Below are 23,178 nucleotides of genomic sequence, written 5' to 3' on the forward strand. Positions count from 1 at the left end.
CTAAAGCTGCAATGAGATGTCATTAAAAGATCTGTATTGCTTTCCCCAGTAGTTTCAGCTGTGTAAATTAAGCCTTGAGAGCTTTCTGCAAACTGACCAGAAGGTCTTTGATGATCTAGTCTGACTTCCTAATTGTGTGCATGTAAATAAATTCCTTTTTTCAAACCCCTTCTCTCTGCTAGAATATTTGGTTTAGGGAGATGTTCCTTTATACTTAAGTCTTCGAATGGTGAAGGGTCTTCTGCATATCTTGATGAGCAAGCCTAGTGGTGTATTAAGAATTTCCATTTGTGTATATTAGATTGACTACCAGTGTTGAATAATCCTGTATCAATCATGGCTCTTCGATTTCAAAAGAACAAGATTTGTGGGTAAAAATAAATGACTTCTCTTAGATTGGTCTTTATGACTGGGGGAGGTGGGGAAATGAAAGGGAGATTTGGTATGTGAAATATTAAAATCTGTGACAAAAGCAAAAAACTTTCAGTTATTTATATTAGAGCATAGGTAGTTGTTTGTGGAAGGTGTACATAGTATTGGCAGGGGACATAATAAAACTTTTACTTATAATGCAACACAAAACTAAACTTTCATGGGTTCATGAGTACTGTAATCCTCTAGGTTAATGGAAAGTACTTTCCAGAGAAAATTCTGGGAGATGGGACTGAGAAGTCAGAAAGGGAGGAGCACTTTCATGGGAAGTGTGCTCTTTGCAGTGAAGGACCTTCTAAGTGCAGATTGGTTGCCACGTGCAGTTGCTTAGTTTTATCCCTCTAGTTTTCATGAGATTATCTGCTGTGCTGGTTCTAATTCATATTGCATGCTGAGAAATAAATGTATTCAGGGACTTGGATGTCTCTCTCATGGAGGATGTTTATTGTGATGGCTGTGCAGATGTTTTTATTTGTTGTTCAGATACTCTCTAGATTTTGTTTGCTATAAATGTATTCCTGAGGCTCCTAAAAAAATAGGAGATGAGAATGTTTGAAGGCTCATCTTGTGAGGCTGGGAAAAGATTTCAAAGTAGAAGTTTTTCCCACTGCAGGTTTCCAAGGTAGAAGTGTATATTACAAATAGAAGTGTACAAGATGAGATGATACCTGGATAGCTCCTTCAGAGCCGAAGTCCTCTTTCACAAGCAGAGGTGTCCTTGCCTGACAAAACTGAAGGTCATTTGGGTTAGCACAGTATTTACTTTTTCCATGTGTTCTCTAATACTAAGGGTCTTTGAGCATTCTCATTCTACCACACCATAGTTAAATTGGGTTGTGTATTGATGTGTGTAAAGTATATATGTCTATATGATGTGATTACTTTACTGTTACTTACAGGCCAGACTTTACCTCTCTTTTGTTTTGTTAATAGATCAGAAGACCTTCCCATCTAGCCAACCCGTGGTCTGGTGGAAGGTTTGCTTCCCACAGTGCAGGTGCTGGGAATGAGTGATCCTGAAGGTCTCTTCCAGGCCCGACTTCTATGAAAGGCACTGGTAGCTGAGGTTCCCCCTACGGCCACATATCAGTGTGCATTCCTACTAGGCATGATTTTCATGGTCACTGCAGGAGTCATCCTGAGTTTTCTTGGCTGGAAGCTTTGTTTGCATACCTTTCAGGCATGACTGTTCCCCTTGTACCTCTGGCAATCTCAGGGAAGTGAGGCTGCAGTGCCCCTGTGCACTGTGCATGGGACATGGCCCCAAGGAGTGCTGTCACCAGGGACAGCAGGACACAGCTGCCCTAGCTGCTTTGGCAGCCACTCCAGACTAAGAGGAGATCGGTGAAGTACAGCACAGAGGAAACAGATACAGCATTATAAATCTAGCTGATGATTGTCAGCTAAGTTCTACAGCAAATCTCAGGTAGTAGGAGTAGGTACAAAGAAAATGATTGCAACTGTACTGACAACCTCATCTCAGTGGAGATAGCTTTTATTGGGGTGTGTTGTTTACTGCCTTTAGGAAAAACACATAGCAGATTCTTTCCTAGCATGGCAAAGTCTGTAAAAGTTTAACTTTTTTTTCAACAAGAAGGAAACCTATCATTGCTATGAGTGTGTTCTAAGCAGTTAAATTATCCTGTATTTATCTATATATTTTGACTCTTCTGCCAAAAAAATTGGGAAAGTCCGATTTTTATTTCTTCTTTTCCCCCACAAAATACTTGTTCCTCTTCATTTTCAAAATACCTATTTTTCTTTTCCTCTCAGGTGGCAATCTGACCTTGCTGGAATCTGTGTCCAGTTTTATTTTTTGGTGGTCAGTGAGATACACTTGAATACCTTAATGTAAATCAGACTTTGCTTTGCTCACTGCCTGGGAATTTTGTGCCATCACCTCTACTACCTGAAGAAAACCAACCCCCAAACCCTCTGGTCCTTGTGAGATATTTTACAGTTCTGCCAAAGAATCTTGAATATGCTCCTCTGGACAATGAAAGTATTTAAAATTTCAGACTAAATGATGCATAAAATATTTATAACTTAAGCACTCTGTAAGTGGAATTGACTGACCATTGTAGTAATGGTAATGTTTCCAGTTTTTAAACAAGCCAGTGGAAAGTAAATGTGATGTTGTGCTTGTTAGATTATAAAGAATGATAAATGTGTTTGGTAAATGAATTGGCTGATTTTGGTAATCTAATATCTGATGCTACAAGGCATGAATTGTTACACTAGGATTATGTTCTCAGTGTAGTGTGCATGGGAGTGGCAGCAAACAGAATCCTTACAGACACTGTTTTACTTGGAATAACTTCAACTTTAAGAAAATCAAAGAACAGCCGAGGTTGCTAAGTGACAACAAAATATTTATGCTTTTTTTTAGAAAATCAAACTGGTTTATGCAATGAGTAGTAGGGGACAGCATATATTGTGTGCCACCCACATGCTGTATAGGGCCATTATTGCACATAATTAAGACCTGCATAATTCAGCACAATACCCACAGCTATCACCTCTGTCTTAGTACTGATATTTTCTAATACTGTTTATTTAGTCTTCTTCCTCAGAAGAAAGTAATCCATTATAAATGAATACTCTCTATCTGTGCTGTGAAATACAAGTATTATCCTTTTGTAGACAGATACTGGAAGACGAGGCAAGATGGGAGGGCAAGGAAACAGAGCAAGAATCACTGTTTATATCTGGCTATTTGCTTTGCAGGCTTATTCTCATCACCAATATGAGATGAAGCGCACTAAAAGGCAATGATGTGGCACAAGTGTTAGGTTTTTCTGGAGAGAGGGGATAATGATGGGTTCAGCCTAAGGCTCCATGCCTTGTTCTTGGCTCTCACAGAGGAGCTGTGTGTGGCTTTCCAGACTGACCCTGTGGATAAAGCCCTCCCCAGCACCACGGAGGGTGGTGGGAAGCTCTAATTACAGCAGAGTGAAGGGGGAGTCTCACTCAGCAGCAGAGTGAGAGTTTTTTCAAGTGTTGTTAGATGCAGTCCTGCTATTCGAATGCTAAGGCTGATTTGGGAAGAGGAGAGCTGCTGGGAGGGGCTGACCATCAGTATTGCCTTCAGCTGCATCGGGATACCCTGCAGAGGAGACACAGGGAGGGAGTCACTGAGCTCAGCATCCTTGAGCATGCTACTGCGGCAATGGGATGAGTTAGTCCTTAACAGAATTTCATCTTATTTTTGGGGTGGTTTTTTTTTTGTTTTTTTCCCTTGACAAAGAGGTTGTGAGGACAAGAAACAAAGTTATGTTCAAAGACATGTGAGAAGTTGACTGGAAAAAAATTATTTGTATCTTCAGTTCTCTTAATTCACCAGATGAAAGTTTATTTCCTGACTGAATTGGAAGAGAGGGACAGCTGTTTGAGGGAACCCTCATCAGGCTCTTTTTCCACTCTACTCTCAAAAATTATAGCTTTGACTAAAGTTTTTCAAAACCAACTGCTGCTATCAAAGACATTATACAAAATGGCATAGTTTCGAAATAAAAATGTTTCTTATTTCTTGGAATCTTCTTGGAATCTTAGGGGACTTCGGTGCTACAGAGAGTACACATTGCAGCATTGAGGGTTCAGGAGGTGGCTGTTTGGCTGGCTCCTCCCTACCTCTGTGTTTTTTGCAGTCTGTGTAAGAAATATTTTATCTCTCTGTGTCTATAGTTGCAGCGATCACCTCCTGCTATTTCCCTGTGTTCTGCACAGGGCGGTGTGGGAGGGAGGAGCGCCAGCAGCGCTGGCGGATGTGGCGGGGCCGCCGCCAGGGGGCAGCGGTGCGCGGGGCCGCCGCCAGGGGGCAGCGGTGCGCGGGGCAGCGGTGCGCAGGGGCGCCGCCAGGGGGCAGCGGTGCGCGGGGCAGCGGTGCGCGGGGCCGCCGCCAGGGGGCAGCGGTGCGCGGGGCAGCGGTGCGCGGGGCCGCCGCCAGGGGGCAGCGGTGCGCGGGGCCGCCGCCAGGGGGCAGCGGTGCGCAGGGGCGCCGCCAGGGGGCAGCGGCGCGCGGGGCCGCCGCCAGGGGGCAGCGGTGCGCGGGGCCGCCGCCAGGGGGCAGCGGCGCGGCCTCCGCTCCGCGCCGGGAGCGGCAGCGCTGCCGCTGCTAAACCTGCTCGTTTATAGTCTGCTCGTGTTAAACCTGCTCGTTTATAAAGTCTGTTCGTGTTAAACCTGCTCGTTTATAAAGTCTGTTCGTGTTAAACCTGCTCGTTTATAAAGTCTGCTCGTGTTAAACCTGCTCGTTTATAGTCTGCTCGTGTTAAACCTGCTCGTTTATAAAGTCTGTTCGTGTTAAACCTGCTCGTTTATAGTCTGCTCGTGTTAAACCTGCTCGTTTATAAAGTCTGCTCGTGTTAAACCTGCTCGTTTATAAAGTCTGCTCGTGTTAAACCTGCTCGTTTATAAAGTCTGCTCGTGTTAAACCTGCTCGTTTATAGTCTGCTCGTGTTAAATCTGCTCGTTCCAAAGTTTGCTCCTGTTAAACCTGCTCGTTTATAAAGTTTTCTCCTGCTAAACCTGCTCGTTCTAAAGTTTGCTCCTGTTAAAGCTGCTCATTCTAATGTTTTCTCCTGCTAAACCTGCTTGTTCTAAAGTTTGCTCGTGTTAATCCTGCTCGTGCTAAAGTTTTCTCCTGTTAAACCTGCTCCTTCCAACGTTTGCTTCTGCTAAACCTGCTCGTTTATAAAGTCTGCTCGTGTTACGCCTGCTCGTTATAATTTTTGCTCCTGTTAAACCTGCTCGTTTATAGTTTGCTCGTGTTAAACCTGCTCGTTAATAAAATCTGCTCGTGTTAAACCTGCTCGTGCTAAAGTTTGCTTGTGTTAAACCTGCTCATTCTAATGTTTGCTCCTGTTAAACTTGCTTGCTCTAATGTTTTCTCCTCTTAAACCTGCTCGTTCCAAAGTTTGCTCCTGCTAAACCTGTTTGTTCTAAAGTTTTCTCCTGCTAAACCTGCTCGTTCTAATGTTTGCTCCTGCTAAACCTGCTCGTTTAAGGAAGCAGAACTTGTGTCATGGAATAACTCCCTAAACTTTGACATCTATTTGAAATGTGACTTTTTGTAAAAACAGGAATTTAAACTCTGCATAAAAACCATTTATTGAAATTGTTTAAAGGTCTAAGTGGCGCTAAACCAGAAGTGCCTCTAGGTTTTCAAACCCAACTTTCACTTTAGAAGGGAAAAATGAAATCTTTAAATTAATGTTCAAAGAGGAATATATCTGGATATGTGACTTCTTTGAAATGTTAAATGCAAGGTGAGAAAGTTTTTTAGTACTTAGTGCTTGAGGCTTTTTCATGCTTTTATATGACTCTGGGTAAATTGCTACTGCAACTTAAAAAAGTTTTTCTTAATTTAATTAAATAGCTCTTTGAGAAGTTCACTCCGTCTTAAATATTTTCATTCCTTGATAGTTTACTAAGGTTAGCAAATTTAAAGTAAAACAAAAGTTACCTTTTTTGAAAGACACAGGTATGGAAGAGAAGTTTGTATCTGTTGTGTCACTGCAATAAAGAAAAATCTGAGGGCAGTTAATCTTGTTTTCCCTTAAATTTGTCTTTACTTATCTTCAGTTATTTTGCAGAATGCAATCAGATCTGATATTCTGAGTCACTGGAATTTGGTTACAGTGTACATTCTCCCATGAAGCAGCAGTAGTTGCTAATGAAGTATCATGCAGAGTTATGACAACAGATTCTACACCACTGAGAATGTGAAATCCAAAGAAGCAATACAAAACTGAGACAGGTTAATGTAAAGCAACAGAATCAATGAGGCTTTGCTATATACTTTTGGTGGTATTCCAGGTTTAGTTTACATTTGGAGATACATATAGTAATGTATTTTTTATTTTAAATTTCCTGTATGTGGTTCTTCCTACTAAAATTAAAATGGGGAAACAGAGGCAGTGACAGTGAAGATGAGAGTGGACTGAAAGCAAAGGTCTGATGTGTATGGATCTTGCACAGAGCAGAGGAAAGGGCTTGTGCCATTGAAAGGAAATGCTGCTAGAAAGGGTTTGAGCTCCATTATGGGAGGGAATGGGCAAGGGAGTCTGCCCAGGATTACTGCCCTTAAATTTAGGCATTTCTCTTGGTATTTTTGGGATTCATTGTTATACATGATGTCTTCCTTTTTTCCATGTTGGCCAACTTCAAAGGTAGCTCAGACTTTGACAGGTTGAGCTGCTTGGCAGTATCCAAGAGCTAATGTCCTGTACAAGCACCTGTTTCTCTGCTTTTGCTACTACAGCATTCCAGTGCAATTAGTCTTTCTTTTTCTCTCCACATTTCCAAGCTATTACTTTTACTGTTAGCTTTGGTTCATTTTTAAGTGCTTCCAATTGAAGAGTGTTAATGAATTCATTAAAAATGACCAACATAAAAAAAGAGATGAGAGAGAATTCACTGTACACTCAATATTCTGACAAGTAAAAAAACCCAGAAGAGCATTGTGCTGTAGTAGACTGCTGTAAATTATTCTGTATCTTGACAGTTAACTGCATTTCTATACGTGACAGTACTTCAGGCATGTTAAATAGACTTCAGATCATCCTTAGTGTAAGTTGTAACTTTTTATATTTTCCATTGGAAATACTATTATTTTTTAGCATTGCAGGAGAACTTTATTCTGTACATCCAGATTTTGCACAGAAAAGAAAGTATTTCAAGAAATACACAGTAATCCTAAAATGCCACTCAACCCTTAGATTTTCTTACTACCTAAAGTAGTGACTATGGAAGCCATATATTAAATATTTTAAAGGCATTTCAGTTTGCTGAACTATGATGGTTAGAAATGAGAAAGTCAGAATTAAATTTATATTTCATTGCCTTATTCATAATGTTTTTGTCTGGTGTGGGGGTAATAGAGAAGCAAATCACCTAAAGAATGAAGTCTGCAAGCATGAAAACACATTTTCATAATTGCCTTGGCAGGAAGCCTGCATGCTCTCGTAGCAGAGCTGTGAATATTCCATGGGATGAAGGAGCTGCTCGCTCAGCAGAGGGGCACTGTCCATGTGAGTGCTCGTCTCTTTTCCAAGTCCCCCAAAAGAACATGTGTATGCTGGAAAAAAACCCTCAAACCAACCATAATGATTTGCATTTTCTAGTATCTCAACTTGTCCAAAATATTTAGAAAATGAGAGAAGAATAAGAGGAACCAAATCAGTGGAACGAAGTTTGGTTTCTGTTAGAAGCAGCTATCGAGTGTTGGGAAGATTCTGTGCAAGGAGTGGATTTTTGGCAGGCAGGGGGTAGGTGCCATTTTGGGTGGATGTGCAGACACAATATGGATAATTCTCCCATTGATTTTTTTATTAGCAGTGGTACGGGATGGAGTGTCAGTGTCAGGCTGCTGCTCTCAGGAGTTCATCCAGGAAGTTTGTCCAAGTCACAGCAACCTCTGTTGAAGTGTGCTTGCCTCCACAGGAGACCTTTTTTTTCCATTGAGATCTCCTGGGGCTTGTTATGTATCTTTAATTGTTCTGGTAAGATGAGGAACAGAATTATCATGTATTTTTTACTAGCTTGAATTTTTTTTCAGAGGTATAGTATTTTGGCTTTGCATCACTACTGCCTATATTTCATTTTTTTTTAGAGGACTTCTGATACCAAATCAATTGTTTCCTGTCAAAATAAAACGGCTTTCAGGTTTGCAGTCAGTTTGGAGAGTTGTGCAGAAAATTGTTAGATTTTTCAAAGAAGCACATGAGTTTGCAAACTTAGCAAACTTTGTGTGGGATGAAAATCTTCCTGTGATATTAAGAAAATAGAAGTCATACACGGTAGGTCCATTATCAGGATAGCGGAGATTTTGCTAATTTGATAACAGTGTTGTAGCTTAAATGACTTTAAAATGTTGACATAAGAGACCTGAAAGCCTAAGGCCACCATATTTATTGTAGATGCCAAAAAAATCTTCAGTAAGAAATTATTGTGCCATTGGGGGCAGTCTTATTTGCTTCAGGTTAGCCATTACTAATATCAGTTTACTCCCTCTGGAAAAATATTTACATTTTCTGGCTATATGTGTATTTGTTTGTTTGTTTGTTTTACTTAAGCAAAATACAAGAGGGATGAAAAACCTTTCTGTCAGTTGTGTTTGAAATTTTTTTAGTGTTAAAGTTCAAGAATATGATGTGATATTCAAACTTCTCACAGATTTGATAAGGAGAAATATCCTACTAAGTAATTCAAGAGTGGATGGAAACCTTGGCAAAAGACCTGTGCCTGGATCCCTAGCGAACTTCCAAACTTTGCTTTTCCCTTAAAATTAAACTTTGATAAAAATGGGTTGATTGCAAGGTTTAATTGTGTAATGTGCTCTTTTAGGAGTTTGCTTTCAAAATGTACTCAACTTTGATATTAAGTCCACCAAGTGTTTTTGGGTGTCAATCTTGGAGCCTTTGTCTGCTCTTCCCTAAGATCCAATTGTTTCATTTCATTCACAGTGTTGTAGCATCAGTGGCTAGAACTCCATTTTCTTCACAGTGCTCATGCTTGTTGAAACACTCCAGTCATAGTGCTTAGTTTACTCCAAAAAATGGAGGCATCTCAGTTGTTTATGTTCAGCTATTTGACGAAAAGAAAATTATTTATTTGAAGACGAGCTGAGTTAAATTTTACTAGCTCTTTCTGCCATGGACAAGATCAACCATTATATTCAGCATATGCATATAATATACTGCACAGAAGTATCCATGCAGACCTACCTCTGTTATGCCAAGGACACCAGAAAGAGCAGAAGTTTCCTTGCACGCTGCCTGCATGTGTGTCTGGCTGCCACAGTGTGGCTTGTCCAGCTGGGACTCCGAAGAGCTGCCAGGGAGCCCCTGTCTTTTTTTTTCCTGTTCACAGGTTCCACGTGTGTGCAGTGCTGTGTATTTTTACTTGGAGGCTAACTGCATTTATTTTTGCTCTTTCCCTCCCCTTGTTTTCTCTTGCACAGCTCAACAAGCAGCAGCTGCAGGTGCTGAAGGAGCGTTTCCAGGCCTTTCTGAACGGGGAGACGCAGATCGTAGCGGATGAAGCGTTTTGCAATGCTGTGCGGAGTTACTATGAGGTGAGCTGTGTGCTTTGTTCTCTCTGTTATGTTCATAGTATGCCATTTAATGCAGGTACAAGAAAAGTAATTTTAAGTTTCAATGGCTGTGAACTTCCAAACCTTTTAGAAACTATTTCCTCCTACACCAGCTTTGCTGTTTTAGAAGTTGAAATCTACTGCTTGAGCACAAAAGAGATGCTGAACTGGAAAATATCCACCCTTTTTTAAAAAAGGGAAAAAAATTTTAAAAAGATAAAATGAAAAACCCCTGGTGCTAAAAATCTTTCTGGCAATGCTTGATACAACTAGTCACTGCTATCTTTATCTCCATATGTCCACGGTAGCTCTTGTAATCAGCACTTTTTAAGTTACCATTCTGAGAAATATGTCTTCAGATTTTTAGTTACCCTGCAGAAGGTTTTGGTGAAGACCTGCCTGTTGCCTTTGGAAAGAACAGAAGCTTTCCATGCAGATGGTCCAGCTCTCACAATCTGCTGTGACCTCCCAGGCATGTTCAGAGCCTACAGCCCAGTGCAGATCTGTAGGTGAAGTTTTAATTGCCTAAGGTCAGGTCCAGTTCTAAACTAGAGGACAGTTCCCTGTCCATCAGCAGCATAGGGCTGGTAAATTAACTTGTTACTCTTACTCTTAGTCTGTGTTTTCATCTTGCTTCATCCAACTTCTGACCTGCTCAATGAATTAAAAAGGCTGGATGTTAAACTTCTGTGCCTTTTGAGAGATCTTCCTTTATATTTCAGCCTACCACCAATTTTTTTTTTAATTAACTTTATTTTTGGTATATTATTTGTTCATTTTTCCTGTCGGCTATTGTTTGCTAGTGAATTACTTTTTCCTTAAGCAGAAAAGATGTCCTAGCTGGGTTTTATCTATAATAAATTATATTGCACAAGAAAAAAGAGAGGGATGGGCAAATGTTTTCCTTTTGTGCTGGAATCATGGACTCAGTGTGTAGAAATAGAAATTTGTATATAAACCATAAAACTCAATGTGAATTTTCCCAAAGCAGTCTGATCAGTGCTGTGGCATTTGAAATTAAGGAATTCTCACAAAAACACTTGTGAAAATTTGAGGATAGGTCTGCAAGTGAAACTGGAATATGAACATTCTCAAGGTACCATTTTAGGTTTGTGAGAAGATGACAGAAGTGGTTAGAAAGTAATGCATTTTTCTGAATAGCCAATGAAGGTAAGGCTGTGAGGAAGGACACTTTGGAAGATGGTGCAGGGCAAGGCTGAGCTAGTTAGTGGCCCAGCAATAGGTTTCAGAGTAAGGGCATGTCTCAAGACACTGGAGTTGGGGTAGAACTGAAAAGGATTTAAAGGTTCATTCTTTAGCACACTGTGTAAAAACCTTGATGTGCTAGAGGAAGTATCTGCCTTTGGAAAGGATGTGATAGTGAATAAAAATTATTTTTAAATAAATGTCTAAACAGTAAATGTTCTCTTAAGATTTACTTCATGCCTTTTTTAAATGAAATTTTTTAGACACGTTGAGAACTGTTTTTTAGGATATCTACTCTTGCAGTGAAAGGCTGCGCATAATAATCTAAGATAGCCTTATAAAATGAAAGGCTCAAATTTTCCAGCTATTTTCAGACATTCACCATTTTGAATTAAGTGTTTTGGGTGTCCGGTTTCAAACAGAGAATTCCAAAATTATCAGCATTACTGTCAAGGATATAATGACACCAAAGACTTCATCCTGTGTTAATATACCATGAGCTGATATACCAGCTGCAATTTCAGTATTTTGTATTTGTTTATCCCAGCCTCCCAAATCCATTTTGTATTCTTTCCACAGACTTCCTTCTAGACTTGCACAGTTGTGCAATTTGAGTTAGCATTTGGTAGTGATTTTTAATTTCTTTTCAGGGTTATAGTGGATAGTTACCAGTAGATTTAATGACCAGTGGACTCCAGCTGGAGACTTAGTTCAAGTTGTTGTTCCTCTTTAATGCATTTTAATCAAATTTTATGCATCTGATCACATATTATCATCTTTACTTGTATGTGTATTGTGTGCCTTTTTCCTTATCTTTGCTACCCATTGGTTGAAAATATTAGTCTCTGTTACTTCTTAGTGTGTTCTGTTGATGCTGGGCTTTGATGCTTTCTCCTCTCTATGTCTACTACATATGGTCCATCACATCTTCCAGGTGGTGACATCTGTTAGTACTTTGAATTATGGGCATCTTCCTTGTTTCTGTCATACAGCATCTTACAAACTTCCATGTTAATTTCCTTATGATTTAGTTGCTCACCTACAGTTTAATTTACCTGACATGGCAGGAAAGAGGTATGTGGTCTGCTCAGTAGTTATTTTATTCTGAAAATTATTAACTTGCCTTTATTCCTATGCAGTAGTCATGGTTTGAGAGTTATTATACTATTGTTTGCAAATCCAGGGTATATTCATAACCATAGTTGATTTTGTATTTTAACTCTGAATGTGAAAGAGAAGGTCTGTTTTGGGCATGTGACATAAATTCTGTATCAGTAGTTGCAGGTGTTTTCACTGCAATCTGTAATTAATGGGTTTGTTCAAACTGTGTCCTCTTAAGAATCTTAAGAAAAAGCTGCAGGGATTAAGGAACGTATTATTGCTCAGTCTTTGATTTACATTTTTATAAACACTTGCAGAAAGAGCAATTTGTTTGCTCAATAAATAAATGTGAATTTCAGCATTAATTTCACTAGGCTCTAAGTCATGCTCCTGTGTCAGAACCACTTGGGAAGTTTAACCAGTCAAGTTTTTTGCCTTATTTCCTCCACTATGTCTTTTCCAATGCTGCTGTTGTTTTTAAGGTTGTGTGTGAATAATCTGGCATCAGTTTTCATTTATTTTAAAAATATAGTAGAAAAAATTCATATTCATAGGAAAAGTTACATAAATTCTTCTTTAATTCTCCAGAAAATATTATTTTTATGTTCTGTTTAATCTCCCCCTAGAATCCCACTACATTTTCTGAAAGTCTCACTGAAATTTAGCATGTTTAATTTTTGTATTCATGAAAGTATGATTGTCTTGTCTTCCTCTAAATTGAGAAGTTTAGAGAAGGTATGGAAATGTTTACTCTTTCTGAAATCCCTCTCTCAGAATTAACATAGGATTTTATTTTTTTGTGTGTGGAAAATTCCATTACAGACATTGAGCCAGATTCTAATCAGTAGAACATCAGATGCTGGTGCTGCTTTTCAGATAAAGAGAAAAATTCAATCATATGGCAATTTTTAGTGAGTAATTATACTGTATACACTGCTAAGTATAAAATTAAGTGAGAAAGTGATTTATGAAATTAAATCCTTTCTTTGCTTAATTCAACCCTGTATTTTAAAAACTTGTTTGTGAAATAGATAATCTTTCATTCATCAATTCTTGCATGCTCTTTCAGTGAGGCTGGAAAATGCTGTTGGGCAGAGCCCTGAGAGGTTTATTCACCACCTTTAATATACTTACCTCTAATAGGTAAGCATATACCTTGGGCTAAACTCACAGTGCTAATCCTGTAGTCTTGAATGTATGCAGTCTTAGGTATCAGTAAAATGGGTGCAAAGAACTGTAATGAATATTTGAAATACTGTGAAAACTTTTTCAATATTGTAATGATTGCAAATTCTCGGGTTTTCAACTCTGTGTAAAGCAATGTGAAGCTGCAAGAAGTACTCCATACTGGTGTTTTTCTTGCTTTTCTTGCTGCTCCATTTTAAATATGTGGTTCTAAACCATGATTACTTCATGCTGCTTTAATCTGAATGTTAAATGCAGGATCTGTAGCACTTAGTACTGTGGGGTGTTTGAGAATTTAAAATCAGACTTTGTTTGACTGTGCCAGTTTGCCTGTGATACAAAAATCATATTTAACATACTTTCTGTTTAAATTGAGGGGATTTGTTTACACAAACCTAGGTGTTAGCTTGGCACTACCTGGCTGCCAAAAATGAACTAAAAGTAAAAAATAAATTAAATAAAAAATAAGAGAACAGGACCTCATATTATAGAATCATAGAATAATTTAGGTGGGAAGGGATTCTAAAGATCATGTAGTCCAATCTGCCTGCCACAGGCAGAGACATCTTTCACTAGATAAGTTGCTCAAAGTCCTATCCAACCTGACTTTGAGAGCTTCCAGCAATGGGGCATCTACAAATTCTCTGGACAATCTGTTCCTGTATTTTACCACCCTTATTATAAAAATTTCTTCCTTACATCCAACCCAAATCTACCCTTAACAGATTTCTAAATGGTAAAAGAAAGCATTTCCCTTCCTTCATACCAGTGTGCATAGGTAGCACCTTTCATCTTCTGCAGTAAGTAGGCCAAATGTCCTACAATTACCGAGCTCCTTCGGTACCAAATCCTAAACTGCTAATGCAAACCCTTGCACTTATCCTTAGAAAAGGATGAATTGTGTTCATGGGAGCTTTTTTATATGAAGACCTTAAATTATTTGTTCCTCTGTAAAAAATGTTGATATATTTCTGTAAAGAAAGCAGTGAAATGATGCTGTTTCTACCGGTGATATGGAAAACTTAGTCTGAAAATTTTTGCATGAATGTGAGGGCAGAAGGATCTCACTGATGAAATGAGAAAAAGGAAATAGCTTTCTGGACTAAATGGTGCTTTGGTTGCTTTTACAATTTTATTTTTACTATCAGCTATTTTAGGCACACCATTTTTATTCAAGGCAACAAAAGGCATAGTTGATCCCGATGAATGTCTCAGAGATTAAGATGACACCTAAAGGAAACAGAAAGCATTCATTAAAATCAAAACATAGTACACACAAAATAAATAGTAATTAAATGTTGGCATATTCTGATTTTATATTATGGAGATAAAATCATGAAATCAGTAGATTAACCGTTTATTTAAATACATTAGGCTAATAAGTGTAGAAGCTAACAGTTTCAGAGTGTAAATTCACTCATGTCTGCTTTAATTTCATTTTTTAAAATCATAATTGGCATATGCTTGTATTTAAGGATATGGGCTTTTTGCTCTGTTCAGTTTCCTTTCAAAAATCTGAGTACTACACCAGCATGGGGATTTATGGTTGGTACAGTCTCATTTGGAGAAGCTGTTTCAAAAGGATGGGATTATATATTAACTTTAGGATAATTTTGTGGCTTGCCTTGTGAGGATGCCTTTCAACACCAGATACATTTGTAGTATTTGCAACCTATTAGCACTTCCACAATTTCCTTCCAGTTGCTTGAAAACATGGTCAGACTTGAGGTCAGTGTAATAGTCTATGGGGTCTGTTATTTTAGATGTCTGGTGTAGGCCAGTTCTTTGAAAAGCTTCATAAAAGTTCTAAGGCACCCCCAGAAAAGATGCATAACACAGGTTTATTTAGGTCATCCTCTTTGTTGAAGAAGCTCTAATGCCTTCAGTGTTTTGGATCACCAACCACAGTTTGGCATGTAATGGAGATTGTCTCACTGTTAGCAGTCTAATTATTTTCTTGAAATAAGTGAGGGGGAGATAAGATACAATAAATTAAAACACGCTTCGCATGATCTCGACCTCTTCCACGCTAAGGAGAGACCTGATAGAGTGGAACTGCCGGCAACTCCCCTTTCCACTGCGCATCTGCATGAACATACAGTTGCCTGTGTTTGTTTGAAACTGTGTTTGTCCAGTCTCTCTGCACACTGATATTTGTGGATGATCACTATTCATTTGAGGATGCCATAAGGTTTCTATATTAGCATGGTTGTATGTTTTAAACTTTTAAATTAGGTAGTGGTTGATGGGTAGAGTTTAGTGCATTACTTATACCAGTCCTTTGATTTGGATTTACTGATAGGAGGACAGAAAGGAATGGATGTAGATTAAAAAAATTTGCAGTAATGGTATCCATTTTTGTTCATTTGGTGACTGTTGTTGTCCCAGGCAAAGAAGGATGCCTTGTAGCTCAGACACTACACTGCAGAGGTAATTAGTGTTGGGTAGTGAGGTATGTCTCTACTGTAGTAAACATTATGTGATGTTAGCTACTTTTTTATTAGATACATTCTGAATGTCTATTAATCTGAACAAACCAATTAGAAAACCAGCAATGGCCCACACTGTTACACAACAGTGAATTTAGTCTGCTTTGCATAATTGTTTTTTTTCCCTAATCTTAGTTCTGTTTTACTCAGTCTCAGAGGAAAACAAAACTTATCTGGACCTTGGTTTTGCAATTAACAGCATGTTGTACTGAGACATAGACTATACATGTTTTTGTTGGTGATGTCTTCTGGGCAACTAAAGACAGTGGGGATTTTTTCAGCTAGCCTGATATTAGGAAAAAAATGTGACAGTTTAACATCCCATCTTCCAAAGTCTTTCGGGAGATGCTAACGTTTTTTTCTGTGGGGTTTTTTAAAATTGGAAAACCATTATGTGGAAGGATTTTTCTTTCACTTCATGATGAAAGGATGGTAACTCTTGATCTTTTAGGTTATCCTTCCTGCTACCTTTTCCAGGTGTCAGCACAGAACCCTTAAAGTCTGCTGGGTGTGGAAATAATATCACAAAATATTTCATTAGAGTTAGTTAATGCCAATGAATTTTCTTTTGTGCTTTTATATCATGACATCTGTGTGTCACAATTCCATTCAACGATATGTCAGGGAATCTCCAAATCATTGTGGAACAACAGGACACTTCTTTCCTCCTCTTTCCTCCTTCCAGGCAAACAGATATTCAGGCATGACTGAATTTTTATTTCTCTCTGTGACCAGAGAGAGGTGTGTAGTTTCACCTTAATAGTACACTTGAAGTATCTCAATACAAATGAAAATTCTTATAAGATGCTTATGGACTTCATTTGAGCCACATTTAGTCCAATCAGGGGCTCTCTGTCTTATGACTCTTTCAGTTCTAGAATTTTCACATGTAATGTCTTTAGGCTTCAAGATTTGATTATCAACCCACTGCACAAAATTGCTATATTCATCAAATCAATAATATCACTGAATTGCAAAAAACTACCATCTAACTGATTTCTCAATCTTAAACACAGAAAAAAAACCCCAAACCCACACAAAAACCCCCAAACCAAACGAATCAACTGGCCAAACACCCAAAACCCAGCCCATTTAACAAAGAAGCAGTGGAGGAGAAAATCTCTTGTTTTCATACACCATCAGTCTGAATTTTTTAAGACTGGTATTTACTCTGTATATTGTTTCGTTTACTCTTGGATTTCTAGAGGGTGGGATAAATAACTTTTGTTTGCATGTTTTAATTGAAGCTCTCTGTCACTATTTTACTTTTTGTTAGAAAGCTTTACCCATCGAATCCTGAGAGATGTGTGACTTCTCAAAATCTTTTAAACTTAAAGGTAATATCTTGGAAAAGTGCTGTTAATGGTGAATTCTTAATCTCTAAGTAAACCAAGCTAGAGAAGGCATGGCAGTAAAGGCTAAAAACAGTCAGCAATTGCATGGCTGAAATCCAGAAATCAGGAAATGAGAAGTGAGGCTTTAAATTCTCACTGATCTCCCTCAACTCAATTTCAAATCTGTGCTGACACTAATTTCAAAAGCCAACAACAAATTCTTATATCCTGAGAAATGTAAAGACAGAACATAAACAAACAGTGATGATGTAAGTATTTTCTGCAGTATTGCTTGATTTACATTTCCCACCATGGGGTATTTCTGAAAAGCTATACTGGAAAACAAGATTCTTCTCAAGCTTTTATTTCCTTAAGTACTGTAGCGATGCTTTTTCTATTTCGTGTTGCCTTTAAAAAGCTATCCTCACTGAGCAAGCAAGAGGTTTTTTAAAAGTTAAATGCAGGCATAAAGTTTTCATCCACCCAAGATTCTCAACAAGAAACAACATTATCTTAAACAGAGCATACTAGGAGAAACAGATTACCAAATCTGTTCAAGTTCCTGAATGGCTTCTTCAAGCATTGCTAGTGAACAGTAACTACCTCATTAATGAAACTCTCTTTCCACTTGGCCTTGCCATTAAACCATTTCTCCTAATTTCCTCATTCAGATTTTCCTATTAACTTAAAGTCATTGCATTAATTTAAGGTCGTTGCTTAGCTTGCTCTGTTTTAAATGTGAAGTGTACAATCCCTTTTTTATTGAATTATAATTTTATATAGATGTGTCTGTCTTATGCCTCTTCAGCAAAACAAAAATACTGAGCAAATTACATATTCTTAATCTGTAGTATATAATTTTGTATCAGGCAATTGTTATGATCCCTCTTTGGACTTTTCACTTTCTTATTTCTCAGGGTTGCAAACACAGCACTTTGTACTGCGTTGTATTGTACTCTAATTCCTCTCACCCAGGTAGCGATGGTCCTTACAGAAGTGAGTGATCAGAGGGATTTGAATTTTAAAAATATGTCTGCAGGTGTTTTGAGCACGTGTTTAGGGCAGCTGTTCCCTGAGCTACCCTGTCTGTACCTCAGTTAGCTTGTCCAGAGCTGGCTTCTGTCTGTCTGCTTGCCAGCATGTAGTCACAGAGATGTGCTCAGCATTCAGAGCAGAGTCCCACACAGCCTGCCTGCTTGCACAATTGCCAGTGACTGTCAAGATGATTAAATACCATGCTGCTGGTTGTTTGTGGTTTTTTTTTCTTTTTTTTCTTATGAAATAGTCAAAAGATGCAGTTCTGCATCTGTACTTAGAGATCCAGATGGTCCTAGATGTGCGTATGACTTGATTTCTCTGGACATCTTTGTGCTTCCTGATATCTTGAGAACTGATGCCAAAGCAACTGTTAAGATGCTCACCATGTTACTAGTGCAGCACTGCCCAGCTAGAAAGCTGCAGCTGGGTGCTTGGAACTTAGGAACATCACATTACTGTCAGCATTTCCCCTCAGCTTGAATGTCAGCTTGCTGATTGGCAGCCCAGCATGAGAAAATGAATAATCTCCTGGGATGAGACCTTGATATTTTTGTTTTATATAAGTTTTCTGTTCATGGTGTACTTTTCGTAAACTAGGAAGGTTTTCCTTTGAGAGTGGCAGGCATCTTTTGTTTCCATGTGTTTGTGTCTCCGTAATTTTCTGTGGTAAATAATGCTTCATGAATATGCTCTTCTACTCCTTGGATGGGGGTACTCCTGCAGCAAAATCCAAATCTAAGAGTAAGAGGTATATTAATCAGAGATGAATTTTAAATTTCAAGGAAATCCAAGCTTTTTTCAAATCTTTATTCCTGATCAGCATAAGATTACTCACAAATGCTTATCTCCCTTTTTTGAATCTATTCACTTCCAAGTTTTCTATAATCTTTATTTGAACATGAACAATAAAAGGATAAAAAACAATAAAGTTTCTCTATTAAATTACAGCTTGTTTATTTCTTTCTCTTTTAGTTTATTTGTTTATGTCCAGACAATCTGGAATGCTGTGGTAGCTATCTGTGGACAAATTATAAGAGTCAGTATCCAAATACTACCCCTTCACTTCACTGTTTTACTGGTTGTCTCTGAATGCAATTCAGTTTTTAATGCTTTCAGGAATGTTTCCTTTATAAGTAGTTAAATTACATGGAAGCAAAAGGAAACAAAACAAATCTAAGTGTCTATCTTTGTACTTGATTTAAAAAAAAGGCAATGAGCAAGTTTCCCAAACTTAGTAGCATTCAAACAGTGATATTGTGTCAGATAAAAATCCAAGATATTCAGTATCCTTTGTCAGATAGTGCCAAATCAAAGATTCCTGATGAAAAAATACCAGGGGAGGCTCATGCAAGAATTTCCAGGAGTGTATTCTTCTGTTCTAGTCATCAGGGCCCATGGAAATCTTCTACCTGTCCACATTTCCATCACTGGTAACAGCATAAGGCAATTTACCAGTTTTTCAGTTTTGTCTTTCAACAGCAGGAGGAGCTTGTGGTTACTGTATTTGTATTCCTTGCAGGCACTTCTGTATATGAAAAATGAGCCTTACATCAGTTGTTAAAATGTTACCTTTTCTCATTGCTCAGAAGTTTGTTTTTGGGCAGGCATATGGGTAACTTTTTAGAAGCCCTGTTGTCTTATCTTCCTCCACAATCAATTCCTGCAATGTAATAAAAGTAGTTTTCATTGCTGTCTGACCATTCTTTCTATGCTTGTGTTAGGAGGGAATAAAAAACTTAGAGAAGTAATCTTAAAATACAGACATTTCTTCTGACAGTGACATACTGTCCTAAAATTTTTACAGATTTCAGTTGTTTCAATAAAAATTTTACAGATTTCAATTTTACAGTCCAATTGTGGAAAGACCAAGTAAGCTAGTCTTTGGGACTCCAGTAACTGATATAAGTTGTGTAATTGGGGAAAAAAGTTCTTTTGAAACACCAATTCTGATCTGAGACATACAGCAGTAATCAGTGATTAATTGTAAATTATCTGTGTTGCCTTATTCCAACTCTCAGCCTTCTGACTGTGCTTCAGATATGCTGCAAATACAATTGAGGAAATGAAACAAGGGAACAAAAAGAAGTGATGCATTCCATTTATCTCTGTTTCATTGCATGCTTTGAGCTGATGAGTCTGTGCCTTAATTCTTGCAAGGGGCTCATGGGGAAGAAGAAGGAGTTGTCAAAGTGTGCTGGGAATCCACAGCCCCACCATGGCAGTGCAGCTCACTGTGATGCTTTTAGCTCTTTTTCCCTCTTGGACTACTGAACACAACCATCAAGGCTCACTGGGAAGTAAGCAAAAGCTTTCATCCTTCCACATGAAAGAGATTTACCACTTTTCTAATCCAACTAGCAGCGAGTACTGCTTCAGAAAGTCAATTTCTGCTGATGGTGAACTGATAGAAAGGAAAAGGAAAAGGAAAAATGTCCTTCCCTACTTCAGTTTTCCTGATGCTGCCATTATGCTACTCTAAAATGTACTTACAGGTCATTGTGTTCAACACGAGTGTTGATCTTCAAAGCTAAGACTGAAAGGAAGGGTAAATCCAAGTCCACACCAATCACAGGCCCTGAAGAGAGGATGAATAAAAGACCAAGAGGAGTAAAAGACCATGATCCTCATGTGAATAACAAGTTTCTCACTGTTCGAGGAGTGAGCTTTAAACACAGGACTCATGGTAGTGGCCACTGGCCCAGATATATATGGATGCCAAAGTCCTTTTTTTTTTGAAACCTCTGAAACAGAAGTTGAGATATCACCCTATGAGCTACTTGAAAAGTATTCTCCTGGAAATATGCCTTGTTTCTGATATTAAGCAAGGACAGCTCTTCTACATGTGAGGATGAACCCAGATGGAGTATGCAGCTTTTGTTTCCTTGGCAATATTACAGAGATGGCTCTGAGAACTGCAGGTGGGCTGCATCCTTCTAATGTGCCAGCCTGATGATCCAACAGGTGTTGGAATGCATCTAACTGCATTCTGTAGGCCCGGGGAGACTGAATTGTCTGCCAGCATTATAAAACAGGTTGATGATGCAGAGGTCAGGCTTCTATAAACAAAAAATGGCAGCAGAAAAGAAAAATTTACATGTGAGAGATGCTATAACTATTTTAAGACTGCCTGTAGAACAAAGATAAGGCCTCCTTGAACAGGAGTCACTGAGAAATTTCCAAGCAGTTTGAGGGGAAGATAAAATGCAGATTTCTATTCTGCCATTAACTGTGAGAAGAACTGTATGTGTTATGAATGGAGAGGGGAGTTTTAAACAGTTTTTTTTTCTTTGCCCAGGTCTCTGGCAGTAGACAGTAACTTCGTTGAGGTGGCCAGCACCCCAAAACCCACTCCTGTTGCAAGTTCTTAATAATGGCAAATTAGGTCTATTACAAAGTAAATAATTTATTTGATACACACAAATTTAGCAGACATAAGACTTTAACAGATGACTTACTACACAGGATAAACAAACACTGCTAGTAGGTAAACAATACAGCACAATTGAGTACCTATATTGCAGCTAGCGAATAAGTAGTATAGATTAGGATTCAATGTATCTTACCAACCAATTGCTGATGGGAGATACAGATGATCCTTTCCCTCAATTTCCAGAAAAGTATCCAGGGAAATACATCCAAACTTTGTGGGAGAAGCCCTGCACATTTCCAGGGAGTGCGTAAGAGGCTTCTGTCTCTGTGATAATTTGTGTATCTTTTATAGTGTAAATCAGTGACTTTCAGTCAATGATACTTAAATTTTCTGTCTCTCTGCATCTGCTCTCCAGACCAAGATGTTTATTCTCAGCTGAGGGTCTCAGCCCTCTTGGTGCCAGAGATAACCCCCTGTCAGGTTATCTCATCCATATACAACAGCTGAATGTATTGGTAGAGAAGGGAAGGGAGGGAGGAATGTCCTGCCGCAGTGCATCACTTCAGAATCAGAGAATCACATTGATCACTGTGGATGTCTTCAGGCTTAGCATTGTTTTATAGCTCTTGATCTGAATATGCATAGTAATTTCTCCTGACTTAGGTATAAAGACTTGCAGGGGCTGTAGACCTCGCAGTAATTATTTCTTTAAGCCTGATTTCGTCTACTAAAAGGAAAGGTATATCTGTCTTTTCCTAAAGTGAGACAGGAGAAAAATGCTGCTTCCAGAATGTTCATATTTAATCATAATAAAGTTGAGTAAGTTATCCTGAAGGAATGAAAAAATTTTGTAGGTAAATACCATGTGGTACAGGGACTAGAATAACTGAACTAGTCAAGGAATGAGACATTTCTTTTAGAAGTAGATAAGCTCTGTGTTCAACTGTGAGCCCAGACCTGACCCTTTGAAAAAATAATAATGAATACAGATGGCAGGGGAGTCTGCAAAGCATGAGCTGGCATAGCTGTGTGTAGTGAAAGCAGTAATAAGATGTCCTTCTTATTACTGCTTGTTTAGAGATGGGAAAAAACCTTGAAAGCTCTTAAAATGTACTGAGGTTAGCAATGTAAAAAATATTACTTGTGATAGTCTGTGAATTTAGTTTTTGGCAATGGTCTTAATTTGTTTGTTAGCCTAAGTTAGAAGAGATGTTAATGAATGTTAAGTTCATGCTGTTGAACTGTCAGGTTATGGTTAAACAGCAATGTGGACACATTAACAGCTTTTGTTAAAGACTGTTCCCTTTCCACTCAACAGACTTTTGATACATGAGTTAGTGATTTGAAAAGGAAGTCTACTTTTCCTGTCAAAGTATTGTTACAGCTAGCCTAATGACAGTCTCTGAGTTAGGAGTTTGTTACCTTCAACACCAAAAGCACCAAAAGACCCTTGATGCTCATACTGAAGCAGCCTTGCTACATTTTTATCTCCTTGTTCTCTGCATAGAGCAGGGTAGCAGAAAGGTCTTCTGCACCTGCTGCATGTTTGAGACCATTGCTTTGTTTGAGGAAATGCCCAGGACTTCAATGTCAAGCATTCTTTTGCTGGACACCAGTGTAAAAACAGAGTAATATTTATTAGACTATTTGAACTAATGGAAGCATTTAGCTCAGTCGTTGTTGATTCTTTAAAACATTTGACTATTTACCTTTAAAATGTATTTCTAAATTTTGCAAATTTATGATCATAAACCAGTTGTTGTTCTGGTTGAAATCACCTGGAGACATAAGCCTGCTGCAATTCAGAGATTCAGAATGAGTACAAAATACTTAACCTACTATGGTAGGGGGTGAGGGTGTATGTGTGTGCAGGGGTGTGTTGGATTTTGGAGGGGATTTTCTCTTTACTTTGTTCATTAACTGAGAAAG

At 38.5% G+C, this 23,178-nt stretch overlaps 1 protein-coding gene across 6 annotated transcripts in view; it reads left to right on the forward strand.

The window, feature by feature from the left end:
• CADPS2 (calcium dependent secretion activator 2) overlaps nt 1-23,178 on the forward strand; it is a 282,332-nt gene that overhangs the window by 48,470 nt on the left and 210,684 nt on the right. For all 6 annotated transcript variants that reach the window (XM_021553475.3, XM_021553479.3, XM_077783432.1 and 3 more), the window contains exon 2: nt 9,395-9,508. In XM_021553475.3, coding sequence (XP_021409150.2) covers nt 9,395-9,508 — 114 coding nt within the window. The remainder of the gene's footprint in view (nt 1-9,394; nt 9,509-23,178) is intronic.

Source organism: Lonchura striata, chromosome 5 (genome assembly GCF_046129695.1).
Source record: "Lonchura striata isolate bLonStr1 chromosome 5, bLonStr1.mat, whole genome shotgun sequence".
NCBI lineage: Eukaryota > Metazoa > Chordata > Aves > Passeriformes > Estrildidae > Lonchura > Lonchura striata.